Source organism: Delphinus delphis, chromosome 20 (genome assembly GCF_949987515.2).
Source record: "Delphinus delphis chromosome 20, mDelDel1.2, whole genome shotgun sequence".
NCBI classification, from domain to species: Eukaryota; Metazoa; Chordata; class Mammalia; order Artiodactyla; family Delphinidae; genus Delphinus; species Delphinus delphis.
This window is the reverse complement of record NC_082702.1, coordinates 45882511-45901605: the sequence shown is the minus strand read 5'-3', so window position 1 is coordinate 45901605 and position 19095 is coordinate 45882511. Positions and strand designations below refer to the sequence as shown.

Here is a 19095-nt window from a genome sequence, read left to right as displayed (position 1 = left end):
GGCTGATCTGTTCTCAACCAGAGACAAGCATCAAAATCGTTGCGGGTTGTGGAGAATACCAGCACCCAGGCCACGAGGCTGCACCTCAGAGAACAATTCAGGCGGTCTGGGCTGAGGCCCAAACAGCCGGATTTTAAAAAGCTCCAGAGAGGGGTCCCTGGTGGTCCAGTGGGTAAGACTCTGCGCTCCCAATTGAGGGGGCCTGGGTTCGATCCCTGGTCGGGGAACTAGATCCCACGCGCATACTGCAACTAAGAAGCCCGTGTGCCACAACTAAAGATCCTGCATGCTGCAACGAAGATCCCTCATGCTGAAACTAAGACGCGGTGCAGCGAAAACAAACAACCTACCTATTAAAAAACAAAAGCTCCAGAGGATTCTGACAGTGGCCCTGATGTGCGTGGCTCCCTGTGGCACTTCTGTTGGGTTGTTGGACTTTGACCTTTCTAGGTGAGGTGACTGATCACTTCCTGAGTTCAAGGAGAGATGGGCTGCGGCAGGTGGTCTGCTCATCCCTGGAGGCCAGTCGGCCTGTAGCTCGGCTCTCTGGGAGCCCCCAGCCCTGTCCAGGGTAAGACGGTTCGCAACCAGCTCCCCTTTGTGGACTCCCTCCTGTGCCGCCCAGCCCTACTTCGGGAAAGCAAACCTCCCCTTCATCTGCCCTTCTCAGTCCACCCTCGCCTTCACCAGGAGCCCCCTGCCCAACTCAGGTGCTCCAGTTACGGTGCAGCTCTGGGTCCTCACTTGCCCATCAGTGGAGGGAATCCAGACAGAGATAAAGACTGAAAACCCTCCCGGCACACAAACCTGCCTTCCTAGAGCAGGTGATGGCGGCCGATGGCGAGTACTGTGGGTCCCCCCTTACCTGAGGGAGGCTGATGCGGGGCAGTGAAAGCACACAGTGCAGAGATATGGAAGGATGAGAGCAGCAGGCCTCCCCATAGGCTCAATTCTGGGACTGAGACCACGCGCCCCTCTCCCCTGCCCCCTCCACGGCAATCGTCTGCGTCAAGGGCTCACTGCAGAAGACCTCCCAGGACCTCTAGCGCTGACGGCCAGTGCCTCTGCTGGGCCGTGGGGGCCTGGAGCCACCTGTCCCTGTGGCTTGTGACTAGAGGCCTGTGTCTCTGCCTTGCTGGCCACAGCTTTTCTCCCTGCTCATTACTTCCCCTCCTCTCATTTCCTCTCCAAAGCCTCCAACGGAAGCCGCAGCGTCAGCCCCAGGGAGAGCTGAGTGGACCAGCCCCCGGAAGCCTGCAGCAGGAGAGGGTCCACACCTTCCTTGTTCTGGCTGTCTGTGCTGTGGCCCAGCTCATCTCTCCATGTGAGGTGGGCTCTCGGCGAGAGGAAGCAAGTTCTTGGCCCCTGACATCTCACCCCTCGGTTCTCCGGGCTGGCATCTGACCTGATCGTGTGATCTGACTATAAAGAAATCTTCGAAATTGAAGCGGGGGGTGGTGGGTGGTAGAGGGGTTGTTTTTGTTTGTTTTGGAGAGTGGATGGAATGAAAATTGGAGTGAAATAAAAACTGAGGCAAGGATATGAGAAGGAAAAACAAGCCCCATTCTTACAGAAGACTGTCCACTTTTGAGCAGGCCGCATTAGTATTCCAGGCAGTGGAGTCAGGACCACACAAAGTCAGAGCTGGAAGGGACTAACACAATCCAGTCCAACCTCAATTTAGGGAGGGAAATGGAGGTGAGGAGATGCCGTGGACTTGCCCGGTCCCACGGGGAGAGTAGGCAGCGTGGAGCAGAGGCCTGTCCTCCTGCTCTCCACCCAGGCAGCTTCCACACCGCCCCTCAGCCGTCCCTGCCACTGGCCCATTCCTTCTGGATGGGGCCCTGGGTGGGTGAGCAGCCCCAGGGCAGCCCGATGGGGCAGGTCAAAGTCAAGTGTGTCCAGACTGAAGAATAAAGCGCACCCCATCCCGGCGGCACTCCCGCTGTGCAGCGAGGTCAGACCTCCTGCGGGGTTTTAGATGTTCTGCAATCAGACAGAGCTGACTTCCAATTTTGGCTCCTGGCAGTGTGACCTTGGGCAAGTTATCGTCCTCACGCCTGAATTTCGTCTTATGTCAAACTGGGGATAATGAAAACCACTCCAAGATCACCAGGCAGATTCCTTAAGGCAACAGATGCGATGCACTCTGACCAGCGCAACTACCCCATAAACTGGTTTCTGCCTCTCCTTCTCCCAGACACGTGGCGTCCGGCACACAGCAGCCAGCACGGTTTCCAAAGGACGCCAGTGCTGGGGGCGTCGGACAGGCCATCACTGGCTCTCTAAGCTGCTGTCAATTACAGGGGCCTCTAAATAAGTGGCAGCCCTCATTTCTGGGGCAGACACTGACGCATGGCCAATTTCCAACAGAAGGCCCTCCTTCCCGAGGGCAGGAGAGCACAGCCTGTCATGCTGGAACGTGAGTCAGAAGAGGAACCCATGGGGACTGGCGCCTCCCCACCACCCGCAGGGCACAGCTCTTGGGTTTGGGGCCTCCCCCAACGCGGAAGGCTCTGTTGCCACCAGCTAAATCCCTTTACAGCAGAGAGATGAATCCCTGGGCCCGACTGGCCGACCCGCCAGACCATAGTGACAAGGGCTCATGGGGAGAGGAAGAGTTGAGGGAGTGCTTTCGTGGACCGGGTGGGATGAGGGATGGAGAGGGAAAGGGACATGATGGGACAGCATGGCTGCCGCTTCCCGAGGCAGAAGAAGCCAAAGGCAGCCTCGCCCCAAGTCTGCGCCGGGGGACTGGGCTCAGACCTCCAGTCAGCAGCAGCAGTGGCAACAGTCACAGCACAATCCCAGAGCCACTCTGCCCATCCCTTATACCGGCCTCGGCCCGTTTCTCTTTGGGGCGACTCAGCGTAGCCCCGCAGAGCTCTCTCTTTTGAGAGATTTGAGAACATCTCCTGCTCCATTTCTCCTGGGATCTGGACCATGAAAACAAATGAAATCCTCTCCCTGTCCCCCAAAGCCCACCACCCTCAAATATAGTCGTGTCTGTTCCCTGATAACACCCCTGCTGGTGAGGGTCCGAGTGCCCCGAGACAGAGTGGGTTGATGGGCCAAGCCCCGCACCAGAGAGAAGAGCTGACAGCCCCCCCTTCCCTCAGGACTCAGCAGAGGGCGGGGCAGCTCTTGCACTCCCGCCCGCGGGTCTGGACACTTCTGGGATGTACCATGGGGTAGAGGACAGGAAAGGCACTGGGCTACTCTGGACTGGGGTACATGACTGCTCCCATGGGGGACTTTAAGTACCTTTGTTAGATGCCCCCAGATCACTTCTTAGACCCGTCTAACTATCCCCCCATTATTCTGGCCTCCTAGTCATGGCTGTATGTCCCACTGGGTGTGACAGCCAGACCACACTCTCCATGCAGTTAATGGATTCTGGAGTTAGAAACTCTACCACTGCCGTGAGTAATGCCCTCACTAACCTTCCTTCCAAATTTTCTAGAATTTGAACACATAAGCCATAAACTCCCATCCACAATTTCTCTTCATAGTTACTTTGCAACTAGGGGAGGGGAAAGGGGGGGACTTCTCCTGGATTGAGAATGTCTGCTCTAAGGTGTTAGGGACACCCCAGCTCCGAGATGTTGAGAAGCCTCTGGGAGGCTGCCTCTGGTGGCCCCAGGAGGTGTGCCACTCTGGATCTCAATGGAATCAGCAAGAAGCTGTGGCAGTGAGAGGCCCCAGTGCAGGTTCTCTGCTGCGGATGGCATTTCTCCTCCTTCCCTTGGACCCGGGGCAGCCAGCTGGGAGCCCCTCCACCGGCGACACTGCAACACAGCCCACTGACGATGGGCTCCCCGCTCTGGGCAGCGCTATCTCAGGGCTGCTGGGGGGCTGATAGAGGGGGAGAAAGCACAGGATGGGGTACCGGTCCTGCTGCCTTCCTCTTGGTTTTTCTGTGACCTGGAAATGGACGATGAACCCCCAACAGCCCCACCTACTCTGGACATCTGCAAAGGGCCTGTGTGGTCCTAGAGACAGGCAGGGAAACAGGACAGAGACCTGCTTCCATTCCAGCTTCTGCTGCTGAAACTGAGGCAGGAAGGACGTGGGGCAAACGTGGAGCCCACCTTCCTGATTTCAGTGTGTGTCTCGGCCATTTTCACAGAAACTATAACCAGCGCCGGAGGAGCTAACGTTTACCACGTGTTTACATGTGCTGCGTCTTGTGCTGAGCATTTGACATTCTCGATCTCATTTAATCCTCACAACAACCTGGGTGGGTGGTTCCACCATTACTTTCGGTTTTCAGATAAGAAAAGCGGGCTCAGAGAGGCTATGTAATTTGCTCAAAGGCAACCAACTTTTTTGGCCCCGCCATGCGGCATGGGGGATCTTAGTTCCCGACTAGGGATAGAACCTGTGCCCCCTACAGTGGAAGCGCAGAGTCCTAACCAACTGGACTGCCAGGGAATCCCCCAACCAACTATTAAGTGGCAGAGTCAGGACCAGACTCCTGGACAGCCTGGCCACTGGGCTGCACTGTCACTCAGGAAAAAATATTACCGGAAAGGAGTGCCCCTCAAAGTCACAACAAAATTTTAAATACTGAAAGTAAACTTCATAATGAATAAGATCTACAAAAAAGACCTCGAAGCTTTACAAGATGACTCAAATGGGGACAAGCCCTGCTCCTGGGCAGAAGAGTTCAACAGAGCGAAATGCCAATTTCCCCTGAAGAACTTGGGGTGATGCACAGGTTGTTAGGAAGGGCCAGGATCGGACCAGGAGCTTTACTCTGTCCCTTTAAACAGTGGTCTATGAGGCATGTCCAGACATCATGGCCCTTTGCGCAGGCTGGAGCGGTTAGGCTCTTGCCCACGGTCCATTGTGAGGAGGGGTTAGAGCTCCTGTGATTCGAGCTCAGGTCTGGTGGCTGGCTGTCTGGGATGCTACATTCCCTTGGAGGGGCACCAGACATCCTTCCAGGTCTCTTCTGAGACTGAGACTTTTTATTTTTAATTCTACATATTTCTTTCTTTAAAATAGATTTTATTTTTTTGAGAAGTTATAGGTTCGCAGCAATACTGAGCAGAAGGTACAGAGATTTCCCACATACCTCCTGCCCCTGCATGCGCACAGCCTCCCCCTTATCAGTCTTCCTCACCACGGCAGAGCATCTGTTACGATCGATGAACCTACGCTGACACATCAATATCCCCCGAAGTCCACAGCTGACGTGAGGGTCCACTCATGGTGTTGTACATTCAGTGGGTTTGGACACATGTATAATGACACGTACCCACCATTACCCCGGGGATTTTTTTTTTCTTTTTGGCTGTGCCGCATGGCATCTTAGTTCCCTGACCAGGGATCGAACCCACAGCCCCTGCAGTGGAAGCGAGGAGTCTTGGCCACTGGACTGCCAGGGAAGTCCTCCCCCCACCCGCTGAGGATTTTAAATCCAGGTTAGGAGGCAAGTTGTGCTTGAGAGTAAGATGAGGATGAGGAATCACCGAGCCACCCCTCCCCCCACCCCCCTGCAACTGAGCCAGCCGCACCACCAGGAACATGGAGAAGACCTGTCCTCTGGGGGCTCACGGGCAGAGCCCGCCCCGGCAGCTGCAGGCTCGGGAGGCAGCCGACAACTGGCATCTTCCGGGCAGGGGAAGAAGCAGCCCCACCTCCCACCAGGGTCCAGCAGGAAGCTCTGTGCACGTGCCATGCATTCTGTGCTGTTGAATTGGGGTTGCATTTTCACTTAAAAACAAGTCATTGGATCTCCAGCTAATGGGAGGATTTCTACTCCAGTGCCAAGAATATTAATTTGACACCTGCAAATTCTTTCTGACAAAAGGGATTTTCAGATAAAGTCTGCAAGGAGCAGGCGGTACTGAGGAAACAGCCGCTTCTCCTGAATAAGGTAAAGCAGAGACAACCTGAGGATGCCAGACGGGTGTGGATGGACTACCAAGCTGCCACTGGGGCGGGGGGAAGGGTGTGGACTACCAAGCTGCCACTGGGGCGGGGGGAAGGGTGTGGACTACCAAGCTGCCACCGGGGCAGGGGGAAGGGGAGGCGGACAGAGAAACAACGGCACACAAGACACCCCAGTGAGGCTACGTGCCAAGGGGACTGTGGAACATGGTGGTGGGGGGCGGAGCTAGGTCTCTAAGACTCTGCCCCTCCCTGTGCCCAGCTCTTGCATCCTTAACACCTGGGTACACTCTGTCCCCCGGGGGCCAGTGGCTCTCACCAAGGGTGATGGGCACGTGGGTGTATCACAATCATCCCGGGAGAGAAAAACATTTGCAACATACATGATAAATGGAATGTCCCCGATATACAAAGAGTGCCTGTAAATCAATAAGAAAAGCGGACAAAGGGTCAGGGGGCTGAGGGAGAACTTTTTCAGAATACACACACCCCTCTCCACACCAGACTGAGAGAACTCCTCTCAAGAACTTGTGGAACAAGAGAAAAAGGCATATGGGGATGACGATATGACTAAACACGAGCTGGGGTTCTGATGTGGGCGGTCAGGGCCGCAGGTGGTGAAACACAGGCATGGTGGTTAAGCGACTAAGAGGACGGGCTTTGGAGTCAAACAGATCCGGTTCTGAGTTTGGCTCCACCACTCCCTGGCTGTGTGCAGCTTAACCTCACCTCGCTCGGCCGTGTTTTCTGAACTGTAAAATGAAATGATGACAGTATTTCCCCCACAGAACTGTTGAACCTTCTCTAGATACAACAGCTAAGGGGTCTAAGCACAGTTCCTGGCACTGTAACGACCTCACACAAGTCAGCTGTTACAAATGGGCTAAACTGTGCCTTGAGGCCCCAGGCTGGATGTACGGCCCTGCGTAGGGTGGGCCACAGTTACATTCCATCAGCCAGCGGGCTCTGTGAAGCCCTCCCTAGGAAGGGGCCCCTCCCCACCAATCTGACTGTGGTCCAACTTGACTAGATGGCCTTTCAGGGTCTTGCACCCCAGGGAGCTCCAATCTGAGATCAGGGCTGTGCCTGGAAGTATTGGGATATTCTCACAGACAGCACTTCCTAGATACCCTGGAAAGGAAGCTCACTTCAGGAGAAGAGGGACTTTGTCTTGTTCATGGCTGTATTTCCACTGCCAAGTACACTGTACCCTCTCAAGGTCACCAGATTCGGCGGGGGACATTTGGGGACGTGATTCTGGTGAAGAACCAGGATGCGGCAAAACCACAACTCGCCACTGATACTGAGGTCCCTAAATCCCTCCCCTGGAGAGATGGGAAAGCAGGGACGTTCACGGCTGTTAGAGGAGCACCCTCCCGCCTCACCCCACGCCGGTCACTGTCCCCAGGAGCAGCTGCAATCCCCTCCCCACCGGAGGCCCACAAGATGGGCCCCAAAGCCTCACAACACCTGGCACTTCAGCAAATCGAGCTCCCACAGCCGCAACCTGAACAGAGCTGTTTCATGGACTGCGTCTCCTCCGGCTCCCTTCAAATGCACACGCACGCAAAGACCAGTCGCGAGCAAAGAAGGCTGGATGGGCTTAAAGGACTCCATTTAAAGGACTGAAAACTCAGCTGCTTCCACTGCAGTACTCGGGAAGGAACCAATCAGCAAAGCTATTCTCTCCCTTTTTGTATTGAAATGAGGGCCGTGACTGTGCAGTGAGTCAGTCCTAACTCAGGCAGAACTGGGCCACGTCCACCTGGGCCTCACACTGCAGCGGTGGTGGGGGAAAAAGGGGGTGGTGGCGTGTGTGTGCACAGGCGTGTGTGGTGGACAGGCAGGAGGGAACACAGGCAGACTCCCAGACCACCTGCTTTGAGTTTTCTGGAAGTGCAGAGTCCCTGAGAGGACCTAGAGGTGGACACCTGCCTGTCTGCATCTCTCTTCAGCTCAGGTTCAGGGAAGCAAAGTCAGGCTGCAGGACAGCTGCCCTGGGCGCCACACAAGCCTGGTACCAGCCCGGGAAGGACCAAGGTGCCTCCTGCCACGGGAAGTCATGAGCCACGTCCCTCTCCCTCTTTCTCCCACTGCGCCAGCCCGTCTGCTCTTCGTTCCCGCTGGGCAGCTGGGAGGTCTGCAGGTGCGCGCGAGCCTGCTGCCTCACCGAGCCCACAGCTGCCCGGAGCCCCGAGGAGGGAAGAAGAGGGGAGGGAGGGGCGGGTCAAGGCGCGGGCCGCCAGCGGCCAACACAGAGCCTGGAGCTGGTACTGGCGGAGGGAAGGGATGCTACCCCGGCAAATGGCAACACCCAACTACAAATCCTGCCCCTTGGCTGGGAAGCAGGGGAGTCCTGGTGAGGAAGTCCACGGAACAGAACGCTGCTGGGAATGGCGTGGGGAAAGGTGCGGCTGGAGGAGCCCCTCCCCTACATGGCCGGATGCAGGGTCCTGCTCCCCCTGCCCCACTCTGAGACACCCCCCCCCCACCTGGGGTTACTCCTGCTGCCTGGGACGGGGCCAGCCTCTCCCTTTAACTTTCGGTGACCCCAATAAACGCAAAGCTTCAGGGTCCGATTTCAAACTAGAGGTCAAAATGGAGTCCAGGTGAAATGAGTCACAACGGATGCTCCTTGAGTGCTCAGCGGGTGCCCAGCACAGCGCCCGGCATTTTTCGTGGGTCATTTCGTTCTCACAACCCCGTGTGCTGTTACTACCTCGTCGGACAGAGAAGGAAACTGAGGTGCGGAGCCGGGCAGTGACTTGCCCGAGTTTGGGCAGCTAGGCGGGATGGACCTTGCCCTTGGGCTCCCCATCACCACTCTCCACGGCCTTCCAGGGACAAGGAGCTCCCCACTGGTTTCCTCGCCAGTGCCCTGACCCAGCGCTCTCCTCAGAAGGGTCCACAAAGACAGCGTCCTTATTCCCAAAGCTGAGGGCAGCAAACAGCTTTTCCCTTCATGGACACACCTCACCAGGTAGGAGGAATAGGGTGATTTTAGGGGTGTTGATTTACGAGAACAACAACAACAAAATGAGCACCCCTCAGCTACACAACCCCATCAAAAGGAGAGGCTGGCAGCCGGGGCACAGAGGAAGGGGCACTGGTGACCTACCTCGTCGGATTCATCTGATAACGTCTGGAGTAGGGTAGGGAAGAGGCTGTCTGTGTGCCGGAACATCTGGAGAGCAGAGAAGCAGGGACCCACATGAGCTCCCCCACTGCAGGGAACACCTCCCAAACCCCCCTCAAGACACCGAGGGCTCCTCAGGCACCTGCCACCTCTCTCCTGGTCACGGTTTCTCCAGAACTGCAACGACCAAAATCCTACCAAGCACAGGCAGGCCCTCAAACTCCACCCAGAAGCAGCCACCTGGCTTGGAGGGCTGAGGGGCCCGGGGGCTCACCTTCCGGGGGGTCTTGATGTAGAGGTGGTAGAGCCACTTGAGGACAGCGATCCTGGTCATCATCCCGATGGCCATGTTGCTGAGGTGGCAGCTCAGAACCTGCACAATCCCGTCGAGGTGGAGGGTGACGGGGGCCCTCTCAGTGCTGTGGGTGAGACCAGGAAGGAGCCAGGTTGAAGCCCATCAGGTCCCCGCCCCTAGAGCTGCAGACGCACCCTGGCCCCGCACACTGAGAAACGCACGCTCAGCCCGCTGTCCCGGGGCAGTGGCAGAGGGCACACACTGCGCAAAGTGCTCAGAGGGCCCCTCTCCCTCCACTCCCCTCCTCCCTCTCCAAGGTAGGAGCTCCAACAACCACGTCTGGGGAGGAAAGCCGTTCTGCCGGGCAGCCACCCGCTTCCCCTTTTTCTCTTTCCAGCACTAGCAGGCTTGTACCAGAGAAAACCTCTCTGATATCAAAGAGCTCTGCCCTAGCAGACCTCATGGTTGAAAGAGTGTTTAGCGCCCTCAGGGCATTACGTCCAGACCCTTTGTTGATAAAACAAAACCACCAGGTCCAGAGAGTCCAGGGGATGGCCCTGGTAACACCCCTTAAATCCAACAGGTCCTTCACCAGGCACCCAAAGAACACTTCTCCCGTGAGGACAGGGATCGTGGCTCTTCACCTCGTCACACTCCAGGGCACTCAGCACCATGTTTGGCCTGGTTGAGAGGCCTTGAGAGCTGCCTGTGAAGCTGTAACATTCTTGTTTGAGTCGGGGAAGAGGTGACACAGCCTCAGCCTTGTTCAGAGCTTGTTCAGAATGCCTTTGCTCCAGTGGGGCACAGACTCCCCGCTTCCCTGTCCCAAAGCCCTGCTGGTCTCCAGGCAGAGAAAAGTCCTGCCAAGCAGCCCCGGGAAGGTTGGGTGCTGCTGGGACACTGATACTTAGCCCTCTGCCCAAAGCACGGTGTCCAGGCATTGGCCAGGGTTGTCAGGGATGGGGACGGCAAGGACAGAGGGCCTTAGGATGTCAGGCAGGGGCTCCTTTCCCCTCCGACGCAGGACACTATCGCTCGCCTGTACAAAACGGCCTTTCATGGTATTTCCAGGCTGCTCAATTATTCATTTGCATCAGGAACTCGATGCCTGTGCTTTCCCAATTCGCCTGCAGACTTCCTGAAGCTCATTTGAAGTGAATTCCTAAAGGGCATGGTCTTAGCTCTGTTAAGTGCTAAGCGGAACTGCTGTTTAATATAGTTTGATGATTCCCCACGGTGCTCGTTTCGGGGGTGCAAGTGGGCACTTCTATCCTCTGGTGGTTAGAGGGGCTGGGCGTGTGAGTGACGCGGCCCAGCAGACCTGAGCCTCTGGGTGGGGCTGCCACTGAGATCTCCCCAAGAGCCATATGTCTGGAAGTTCTGGGGTCTTCTGAGAATATTCAAGCATCTGGGTTCTCTGGTAGCCTAAGACAGATGGGGAAACTCCCCCACAGACAGACAAGTCCAGGGTGGCAAATGCAGCCTCCCGGACAATCTCTTAATCTCTCTCACACTCACTGTCCAACAGAAACATAATGCGAGTCACATATAGAATTTTATGCTTTTCGGTTTTATATTAAAAAGTAGAAAGAAAACAGGTGAAATTAATTTTAATGATATATTGTAATTAACCCAATATACCCCAAATGTCACTTCAACACAGAATCAATATAAATATCAATATATAGATTAGTAATAAAGGACATTATATTCTTTTTATGTCCGGAGTCTTTTAAACTCAGTGTGTCTTTCATGCCCTCAGCACCCTCAGCTCAGATGGACCACGGCACACACACTGGGCAGCACATGTGGCAGGCTCTGCAGTGGCAGGCTGGCAGGCCATCCCAGGGCTTCCCAAGCATTTTCTTTTCTTCTCTAACAATTTCCTAGACACTCCTCTCCCTCCTCCGATAGCCAGGATTTACTGTCTAATCTCCAAGTTCCTCTTTTCCCCATAGCACTGGCCTCCTACTGAGCGCCTTCTGGGGTGCTCTGTAAGCTCTTCTCCTTGGGTGGGCAGGAACTTGGAGATTAGTGTCTCCATGGCTGGAGACACTTCAGATGCCCATCTGCAGCCCAAGGCCTTAACAAAGCGAGCTCGGAAAGCAGTGGGGAATGAACGGAAGCCCCTTCCCTGCCTGCTCTCCCCTGACCCCGTGAACCCAAGGTCTGCAGTGAGTCCCTTTCCACAGCAGGAGCTGCCACATGGGGCCCAGGGTGCCATGAGTGCCCCATGTCTGGCAGGTCGCTGCCACATTCTTAGCTGAACCAGCCCTCAGGAGGGAGGCCTGGGGGACTCAGGGCTGCACTGATCTAGCACAGCTGTGTCCTGCTGGTGGGGAGGAAGGCAGTGCCAAACCCACCTCCCCCATCCACCCTGCAGTTCAGGCCCAGTGGGGTGTATGAACCTTGCTGGGGTAGGGGAGACAAGATGACACATGGCTCCGATAACAGTGATGATGGCGATGGTACTCAAAACGATGATTACTCATGTTCTGCATAAATACTCTGTGCCAGGCATCATGCTGAGCTCTGTACCTGCACAGCCGCATTTCCTTCCCTCAAGGGCCCTATGCCAGCAGCAATGCTGTTCCCATTCTGGAGACGAGGGAATCAGAGCACAGAGACATTAAGTAACCTCTCCACGTTACACAGCTGGGGAGTGGCGGAGCTGGCAACCTGAATGCGAGCATCCGAGTCCAGAGTGGCCTCACCCACTGCATGGCACTGGCTCCTAATGGGCCACACTCAAGACAGTCCACGGCAGCATCATTTCCGCGCGAGAGAGGACACTGGGGAAGCCTGGTGCTGATCTTTGTTGGGGGGGGGGGGCGCTCCAAATCCAAGTGGCCCAAATAGGATCCCAAGATGCCAAGGATAGACAGTCGCTCGGCCAGCCGGGCTCCTTAACTCACAGTGGTCCCGAGATGCTCCTAGCCAGCTGAGCATCTCTACTGAGGGCAGAAATCGATGCCCGTTATGGCATCTCCCTCAGGTGGCGCTCTGTTGGGGCCAAATAACAAAGGAAGGATTTCATGGAGCTGGTGTATAAACTGGCAGCACTGTGTGTGCTAACAGTCTCCGACTTTCCCCACAGCAGCCCTCCCCAGACACGGGTACCTTTGGACTGATGGTGAGGCAGGGGTCAGCTTCAAACAACCAAGAACTTCATGGCTGAAAGAGGCCCCATGGTTCATGTAGACCACGCACAGATGCACAGATGGTCAAAGTCCTTTGATGCACAGATGAGGCAGTATGGGGCCTGTCCGAGGCCATGAGGCACGGAGAACTCACTCCCTCAGCTGGAGACGCTCTCCCTGGCTCCCACTTCCCTTGGCTGGCTGGAGGTGAAGGCCATGGGAAGCAGGCACGGCCCAGGGCACCAGGGAAAGGGAGGATAGATGATCCTGCCCGCCTCTGAGGGGACAGCTCTCAGCTGCTACGCTGGGTGGGCTGTGTGTGCTGGGCTCCGCGCGTGCTCGGTGGGAAGCCAGGACTCTGGAACCTGGGCCCCTCCTAGAGCGGGCACGCTGCACCCTGTGCTCAGCTCCTGAGCTGCTGGGCTGGAGCCGGAGGTGCGCTCCCTCCGCGCTGGTTTACTTTACCCAGAAAGAACAGAACGGAGCTCACACACAGTTTGAAACACATTTCTGCACTGGTTCCAAAATGTCTAGACTAGTCACTCTTGAGGGCTTTTGAGTTATTTCAAGGTGTCTCCAAAACTCCATTTTCACGGAGCATTTTCTCATAAAGCATCTCATAATGAAGGTCTTACAAGTATATGTACTACGACTTCTAAATGAATGGCGCTACTGTGGCTATTAAAATATTGATTTATTGACTACGGCTTCTGATACTTCTACTACACGGTGATAAAATCCAGTGCTTCTCTCTGGGAAGCAGCACTTTATTTCTGTAATGTCTAACCCTTGACGGCACTCATATGCTACGGCTCTAATCAAATTAGAACAAAGGTAAATCTAAAAGGGAACTGTTGCTGGATTCAAAGTTGTTTTTTATAAAAGATCTTTACTAATTCTTTCAATCAGCAGGTGCTATAAGTTGGGAAGCACTGATTTCTAGATCTTTCTGCTTGCCTTATGCAGCCAGCTATACCAGAAGACCTGTACTAAATGTCCCCGATGACACTGGTCCTCAGCAAGGCCCAGGGCTTCAGAGTAGAAGCTTGTGCCCATGGCAATGCCTGTCTGGGGCTCCTGTATCAGGTCACAGGCCAACATGTAAAGCTCCTGCAACTCTCCAACTGTGACTAATGAAGCTCAAATGTGTGGGCCGGGGGTCAGACAGACTTACTAGCCTGAATTCCAAGCTTGTCACTAGCTAGCTGAACAACTTTGGGCAAGAAGTTAACCTCTCCGGGCCCGTATCCTCACTTGTAAAATGGGGATAATGACAAGGTTCTTGTAATAATAATTGTAGCTGAAGTGTGTAAAGTGCTTTCTGTGGGCGAGGCACCATTCTGTGCTCTTTACATGCTTTAACTCCTTTAAGCTCCATACTACGGGGTGAGCAGATCATCACACCCAGTTTACAGATGAGGAAACGGAGGCAGGGAGAGGTTAAGCTGCTTGCCGAGGGCCACACCGCCAGGCATGGTGAAGTCAGGATGTGCGCTCAGGCAGTGGGATTCCACGCCTCAGAGGATTCACGGTGATGAAGAACGTGCCTGGTGCACATAGCAGCATTAGACAGGGAGAGAAGGAAGGGGAGGGACAGAGAGAAAGAGGTGTATACTATTCTTCCTTAACCCTTCCCTCAGCTGCAAGCACGCTGCCTCCATCCCTCTTCCCCTGCCCTCCTAGGGAGTCCGGTTTCCAGCTCCGTATGCATTTCTCATGCTCCTGGAGGGTGGAGGAACCCAGCCTCCGGTACCTGGAGCCCTTCCTCACTACGATGACCTCGTAGCCCCTGCTCATTCAGATGGCTCTCCCCTGTGGCTACTGTTCACCCGGGGCCGCCTGGGGCTTTCCCAGCATCTTGGGACAGAGGGGACATGAGGAGGAAGAAGAGGCTTATGCTCTTGGGTTGTCAGTTACTCTCCCTGTGTTTAGGGCCAAGTGAGGATTTAGAGATTAAAAAAAAAAGTCTGGGGTGCAAGGATTGGCTTCGAGGAGATCCCTGAACCCCTGAAAGTGTATTTAGAGTTTTGTGACTAAGGGAGAGGGCCCAGAGCTTTCATCAGATTGAGTGTCACCTCGCTGACAGTGTTCTGCCAGAGGGGGATGCTTCTCTGGCATGGGAGGGGACCCCAATTGGGCTGCTGCCCTAGGCTGGCCTGAACTTAGTAAAAGTGGCACCCGCGGGCAGTGCCCTGGGCGAGCGGCGCATCTGGAAAACCACAGGGTGGGTTATGTTTCTCGGTGTCCCTGGAAGAGGCCATCTTGCCCAAGCTCAGTCCCCCTCTGGCAGCACCAACTGGTGGAAGCAGGCACCCCACCCTCCTGTCCTCAGCTGCCGTCTCCAGTGGGTGGGGGGCTGGGCTCAGGTTCCACGACTCTGAAGGCCGCCCTCCTCTCTGGCGTAGCTAGTGACTCAGATCGGCAGCTGCCGCGAGGAAACCTCCGTTCGAGGGAAACAAAGCACTAGATAATTTGTTCTCATTTGGTTTTTTAATTTCAAAGACAGGACTGGTGTTTGCTGCTGAACGACGGGTATAAATCAAGGCACTGGTTCCAGCCAGGTGGTTCCCGGCTGCAGCACAGGAACCGAGGCCTCCTTCAGGCGAACGGACCACCGCCTCCCACGTGAGGGAGGTCTCTGCTCCTCCTGGACCTCCCCAACCCCCAAGGAGCATGATCATCCCCTCCCTGTGGCCTAGATTAGGGACAAGTCTGCAACAGGCCCTTCTGTTGCCAGTTTTGGCCCCCTCCCTCACCGATCCTCCCCGGCGCTGCCAGAGGGGCTTCTAAACCACAGGTCTGCCCCCCTCACTCCCAGGGCCTCCAGAACTAAAGCGATTCCTCTACAGGACAGGCCAGTCCCCCTGCATCTCCATCCAGACCTCTCCCCCGAGTTCTGGAATCCAATATCCAAACCTGCTTCCTTAACCGCTCCTGGGGGACGCTCAGAGCCGCCTGGAACCCAGCTCTCGATGGGCCCGCTCACACACCCGTTCCTCCTTCCGCCCCTGCTTGGGAAATGATACCACGATGCCCTGATCTGGCTCAAGCCCCAAATCTAGAAGTTCTTCTTTCCCTCATTTTCCTCCTCTCATGCCATCCCATCCCTCGGCAAATCCTGTCAATTCTACCTTCAAAACAGATCTCAAATCTATCAACTTCCTCCACATTCTGCCGCCTCTTCAGTCTGAGCCTCTATCCCGTCTGACCGGGATGTGGCGGTGGCCCCCTGACCGGTCTGCACCCACCCGAGTCCCTCCTAAATCCATTCTCCACACGACAGCCCCGACCTCCTGTCCCTCCTCAGCCCTAAAGTGGAGATAATGCTACTACTGACCCCACGGGATTTAAACGTCAGCAAAACCTAACGACGCAACACAAAGCGTTGGGCACAGCCGGGCCCCGGAAGCCCTCCCCGAGCGTTCATGGTTGTCAGCCAGTGTTCCAGCGAGCCTCAGCTGGGGCGCCAACGCTTGCCCCCAACACCGTCTGAGCCCCCAGCAAAACCACCACTACCCTCACTTCTCTGCCTCCCCACTGGAGAACCTCAAGATCAGGGACCACATTCAGGGGCCGTATCTTTATCTTGGAACCTGCAGGGCTGAACACAGGCTCTGGACGTGTGTGATGACTGGCTAAAAACACAGAAATGAACAGTGTTTATTGGCTTGCTTGAACAATGTGGGAGAGGTCTTAGGAACAGTCCACATTTATAGTCAGCACTCACTTTGAAAACACCCACAAGGTCCTTAGAGATAAGAATAAAGAAATGATATAAAAGGAGAAAAGATCCTAAGGGTCTGAGGAGAAGAGAGTCTCTTGGGGTTGAGTGTATATTTTCTCTTCATGAGTGACCCGTTCCCCCAGGGTCCACATTCAATGTTGAATTCAGAGGGAAGAAACCCCTTATAGGAGAACCTCCATCTATTCCAACCCCACAGCCAATCCTTCCCAAGGAAAAAGTGACATGGGGCAAGTCCAGGGGACGCAGACAGGGACAGAATGGTGATGATTCCCTCCCAGGGGAATGTCATCATCCTGCAGAGCATGGCGGGGGCTGGCAAGGAAGAGGATTACGTCGCTGCACCACTACAGCCTGCACTGCCCCCATGTGGAAGGCTGCACCATTACAGCCGACCTGGGCACCGGAGAAAGGACAGCTCTTGCATCCCAGCCTATGCACCCTCCCTGCCTGTGCTCTGGACTCTCCTTGAACGGCATTTCCCTGCTCAGTCTCATCAGCCTCGTGTTATCCTGGACAAGCGAAAGGTGCTGGGCAAAGGCATCTGCAAGCGTCTCCCTGTGGTCATCATGCATTAGCTACACTCTTACAACTTGTATTTACTCACCTCAAACAGCTTCTAATCCCTCCCAAGAGGCCATGTGTCCATCTGAACCGGGTTGGGTGGGCTTTCTTAATATCCTTCGGACTCCCTCATCAGGCACTTCCTGTGTCCCACAAGTAGTGGCCCCAAGCAAAGTCGGCCTCAGGGCTTTGCTGCAGTCTCCTGCACCCAGGGAAGATGGAGGCTGCTCGCTTTCCACAAACAGCTCTGGCCAGAACAAACCACTTACCTGGCCGGAGTGAAGACACTGATGCCGCTACTGAAGCTGGAGTCACAGGAACCATCGGGCCCTCCTGGGGAAAGAAAGGGGAACAAGGCATCATGAGAAAGGCTGTTGGAGTCTTCCAAATGAACAAGACCCCTGTCACAAGGACACACAGACCCTCTGGTCCCCTGCACCTTGATTCTGGCTCTTGGAAAGGGATGTAACTCTGGAGCCCTGAAGACCCAATGCCTATTCATTCCCCAAAGCTTTTGGACAGTACCCATGCTTGTAGGTTTTTAGGCACGGTGACCTCTCAAGGAGGGGCTCTCCAGGGCTGAACATATCTGGGAAATCTCAGAAGGTGTTGCTGGTTCAAGGACCGTGGATGTTAAAAGTGACTTCTGGAACACTCAACATCATAAGCCACCAGGGAAATGTAAATCAAAAGCCCAATGAGATACCATTTCACACCCACCAGGTGGCTAAAATAAAAAAGACAGATATTAGTAGCAAGTGAGAGTGAGAATGTGGAGAAGCTGGAAGCCTTGTACATTGCTGGTGGGAATGTGAAATGGTGCAGCTGCTTTGGAAAACAGTCTGGCAGCTCCTCAAAAGGCTCCAAACAGTTAGTTACCATATGGCCCAGCCAGTCCACTCCTAGAGACATGAAAACTTACGTCCACATCAAAAACTTGTACACCATGTTCATAGCAGCACTATTCACAACAGCCATAAAGTGGAAACAATCCAAATGTCTATCAAATGAATGGATAAACAAAATGTGTTGGAGCCCATACAATGGACTATTATTTGGCAATAAAAAGGAAGTACTGATCAGGCTACATGGATGAACCCTGAAAACATTATGCTAAATGAAAGAAAGCAGTCACAAAGGATCGCATATTTTGATCCCATTTATATGAACTGTCTAGAATAGGCAGATCTATACAGACAGAAAGTAGATTAGAGGTTGCTGAGGACTAGAGGAGACAAGGGTGTGATGGCCATTTTCATAAATTAAAAAAAAAAAACCTTTTAAGATAATTTTAGATTTACAGAAAAGTTGCAAAAATAGTATAGAATTCTCGATATTCTTCATCTAGCTGCCCCTAATATTAGTATTGTACAAACCCATAGCTCAATTATCAAACAGGAAAGTAGCATTGATAACAGTTTTACTAACTAAACTACAGACCTAATCCAATTTCACCACTCATGTCCTTTGTTCCAGGATCAAATCCGGAACCCTGCATTGCATTTAGTTCTCCTGTCTCCTTGGTCCCCTCCAATCTGTGATAGCTCCTCAGTCTTTCCATCTCTTTCATGAACATGCTTTTGAAACCCTTGGTCGGTTACTCTGTAGAACATCTCTCCATTTGGGCCTGTCTCATGTTTTCTCATGACTAGGCTAAGGCTATGCATTTTTGGAAAAATGCCTCTGAAGTGATGTGCCTTCTCAGTACATCAAATCAGGGGTACATGATGTCTATCTTTCTCTTTACTGGTGACGTTAACCCTATTACCCAATTTACGGTAGTGCCTACCAGGTTTCTCCCCTGTAAAGTTACTATTTTTCTTTTTGTAATGAATAAATATCTTGTGGAAGATACTTAAGACTAGACAAATATCCAGTTTTTTCCCCTCAAACATTCCCCCACTGTTTTTATCATCCATCAGTAGATGTTGCCTACAATTAGTACTATGGAGTTTGACTAATGGTGATTTTCTATATTCCTCTTTCCTTCTACATTTATTAACTGGAATTCTTCTATATAGAAGAACTGTTCCTTCTCCGTCATTTACCTATCTATTCATCCATCCATCCATTCATTCATTTATATCATCACTGACCCATACATATTTATTTTATTCTGTGGGTTACACATTAAAACTATCATTATTTATATTGTTTTTCAAATGGTACCACCCCTGGCCTCCTAAAAGTTTTAAATTATACAAGTAACACATAGTTTTACACTAAAAATTCCTAACACAACAAGGCAAAGCCCCCTTCTCTTTCATTTATTTATTTATTTATTTGGCTGTGTTGGGTCTTTGTTGCTGCACGCGGGCTT

General features: G+C 53.7%; 1 protein-coding gene across 1 annotated transcript in view; it reads right to left on the bottom strand.

Annotated features, from left to right (window-relative positions):
* The window catches only part of LOC132417008 (protein VAC14 homolog), a 98032-nt gene that overhangs the window by 57688 nt on the left and 21249 nt on the right, over nt 1-19095 (bottom strand). The window contains exons 10-12 of the mRNA XM_060000622.1: nt 17045-17108; nt 9309-9453; nt 9017-9082 (exon numbers count right to left, since the gene is read on the bottom strand). Of these exons, the coding sequence (XP_059856605.1) occupies nt 9017-9082; nt 9309-9453; nt 17045-17108 (275 nt within the window). The remainder of the gene's footprint in view (nt 1-9016; nt 9083-9308; nt 9454-17044; nt 17109-19095) is intronic.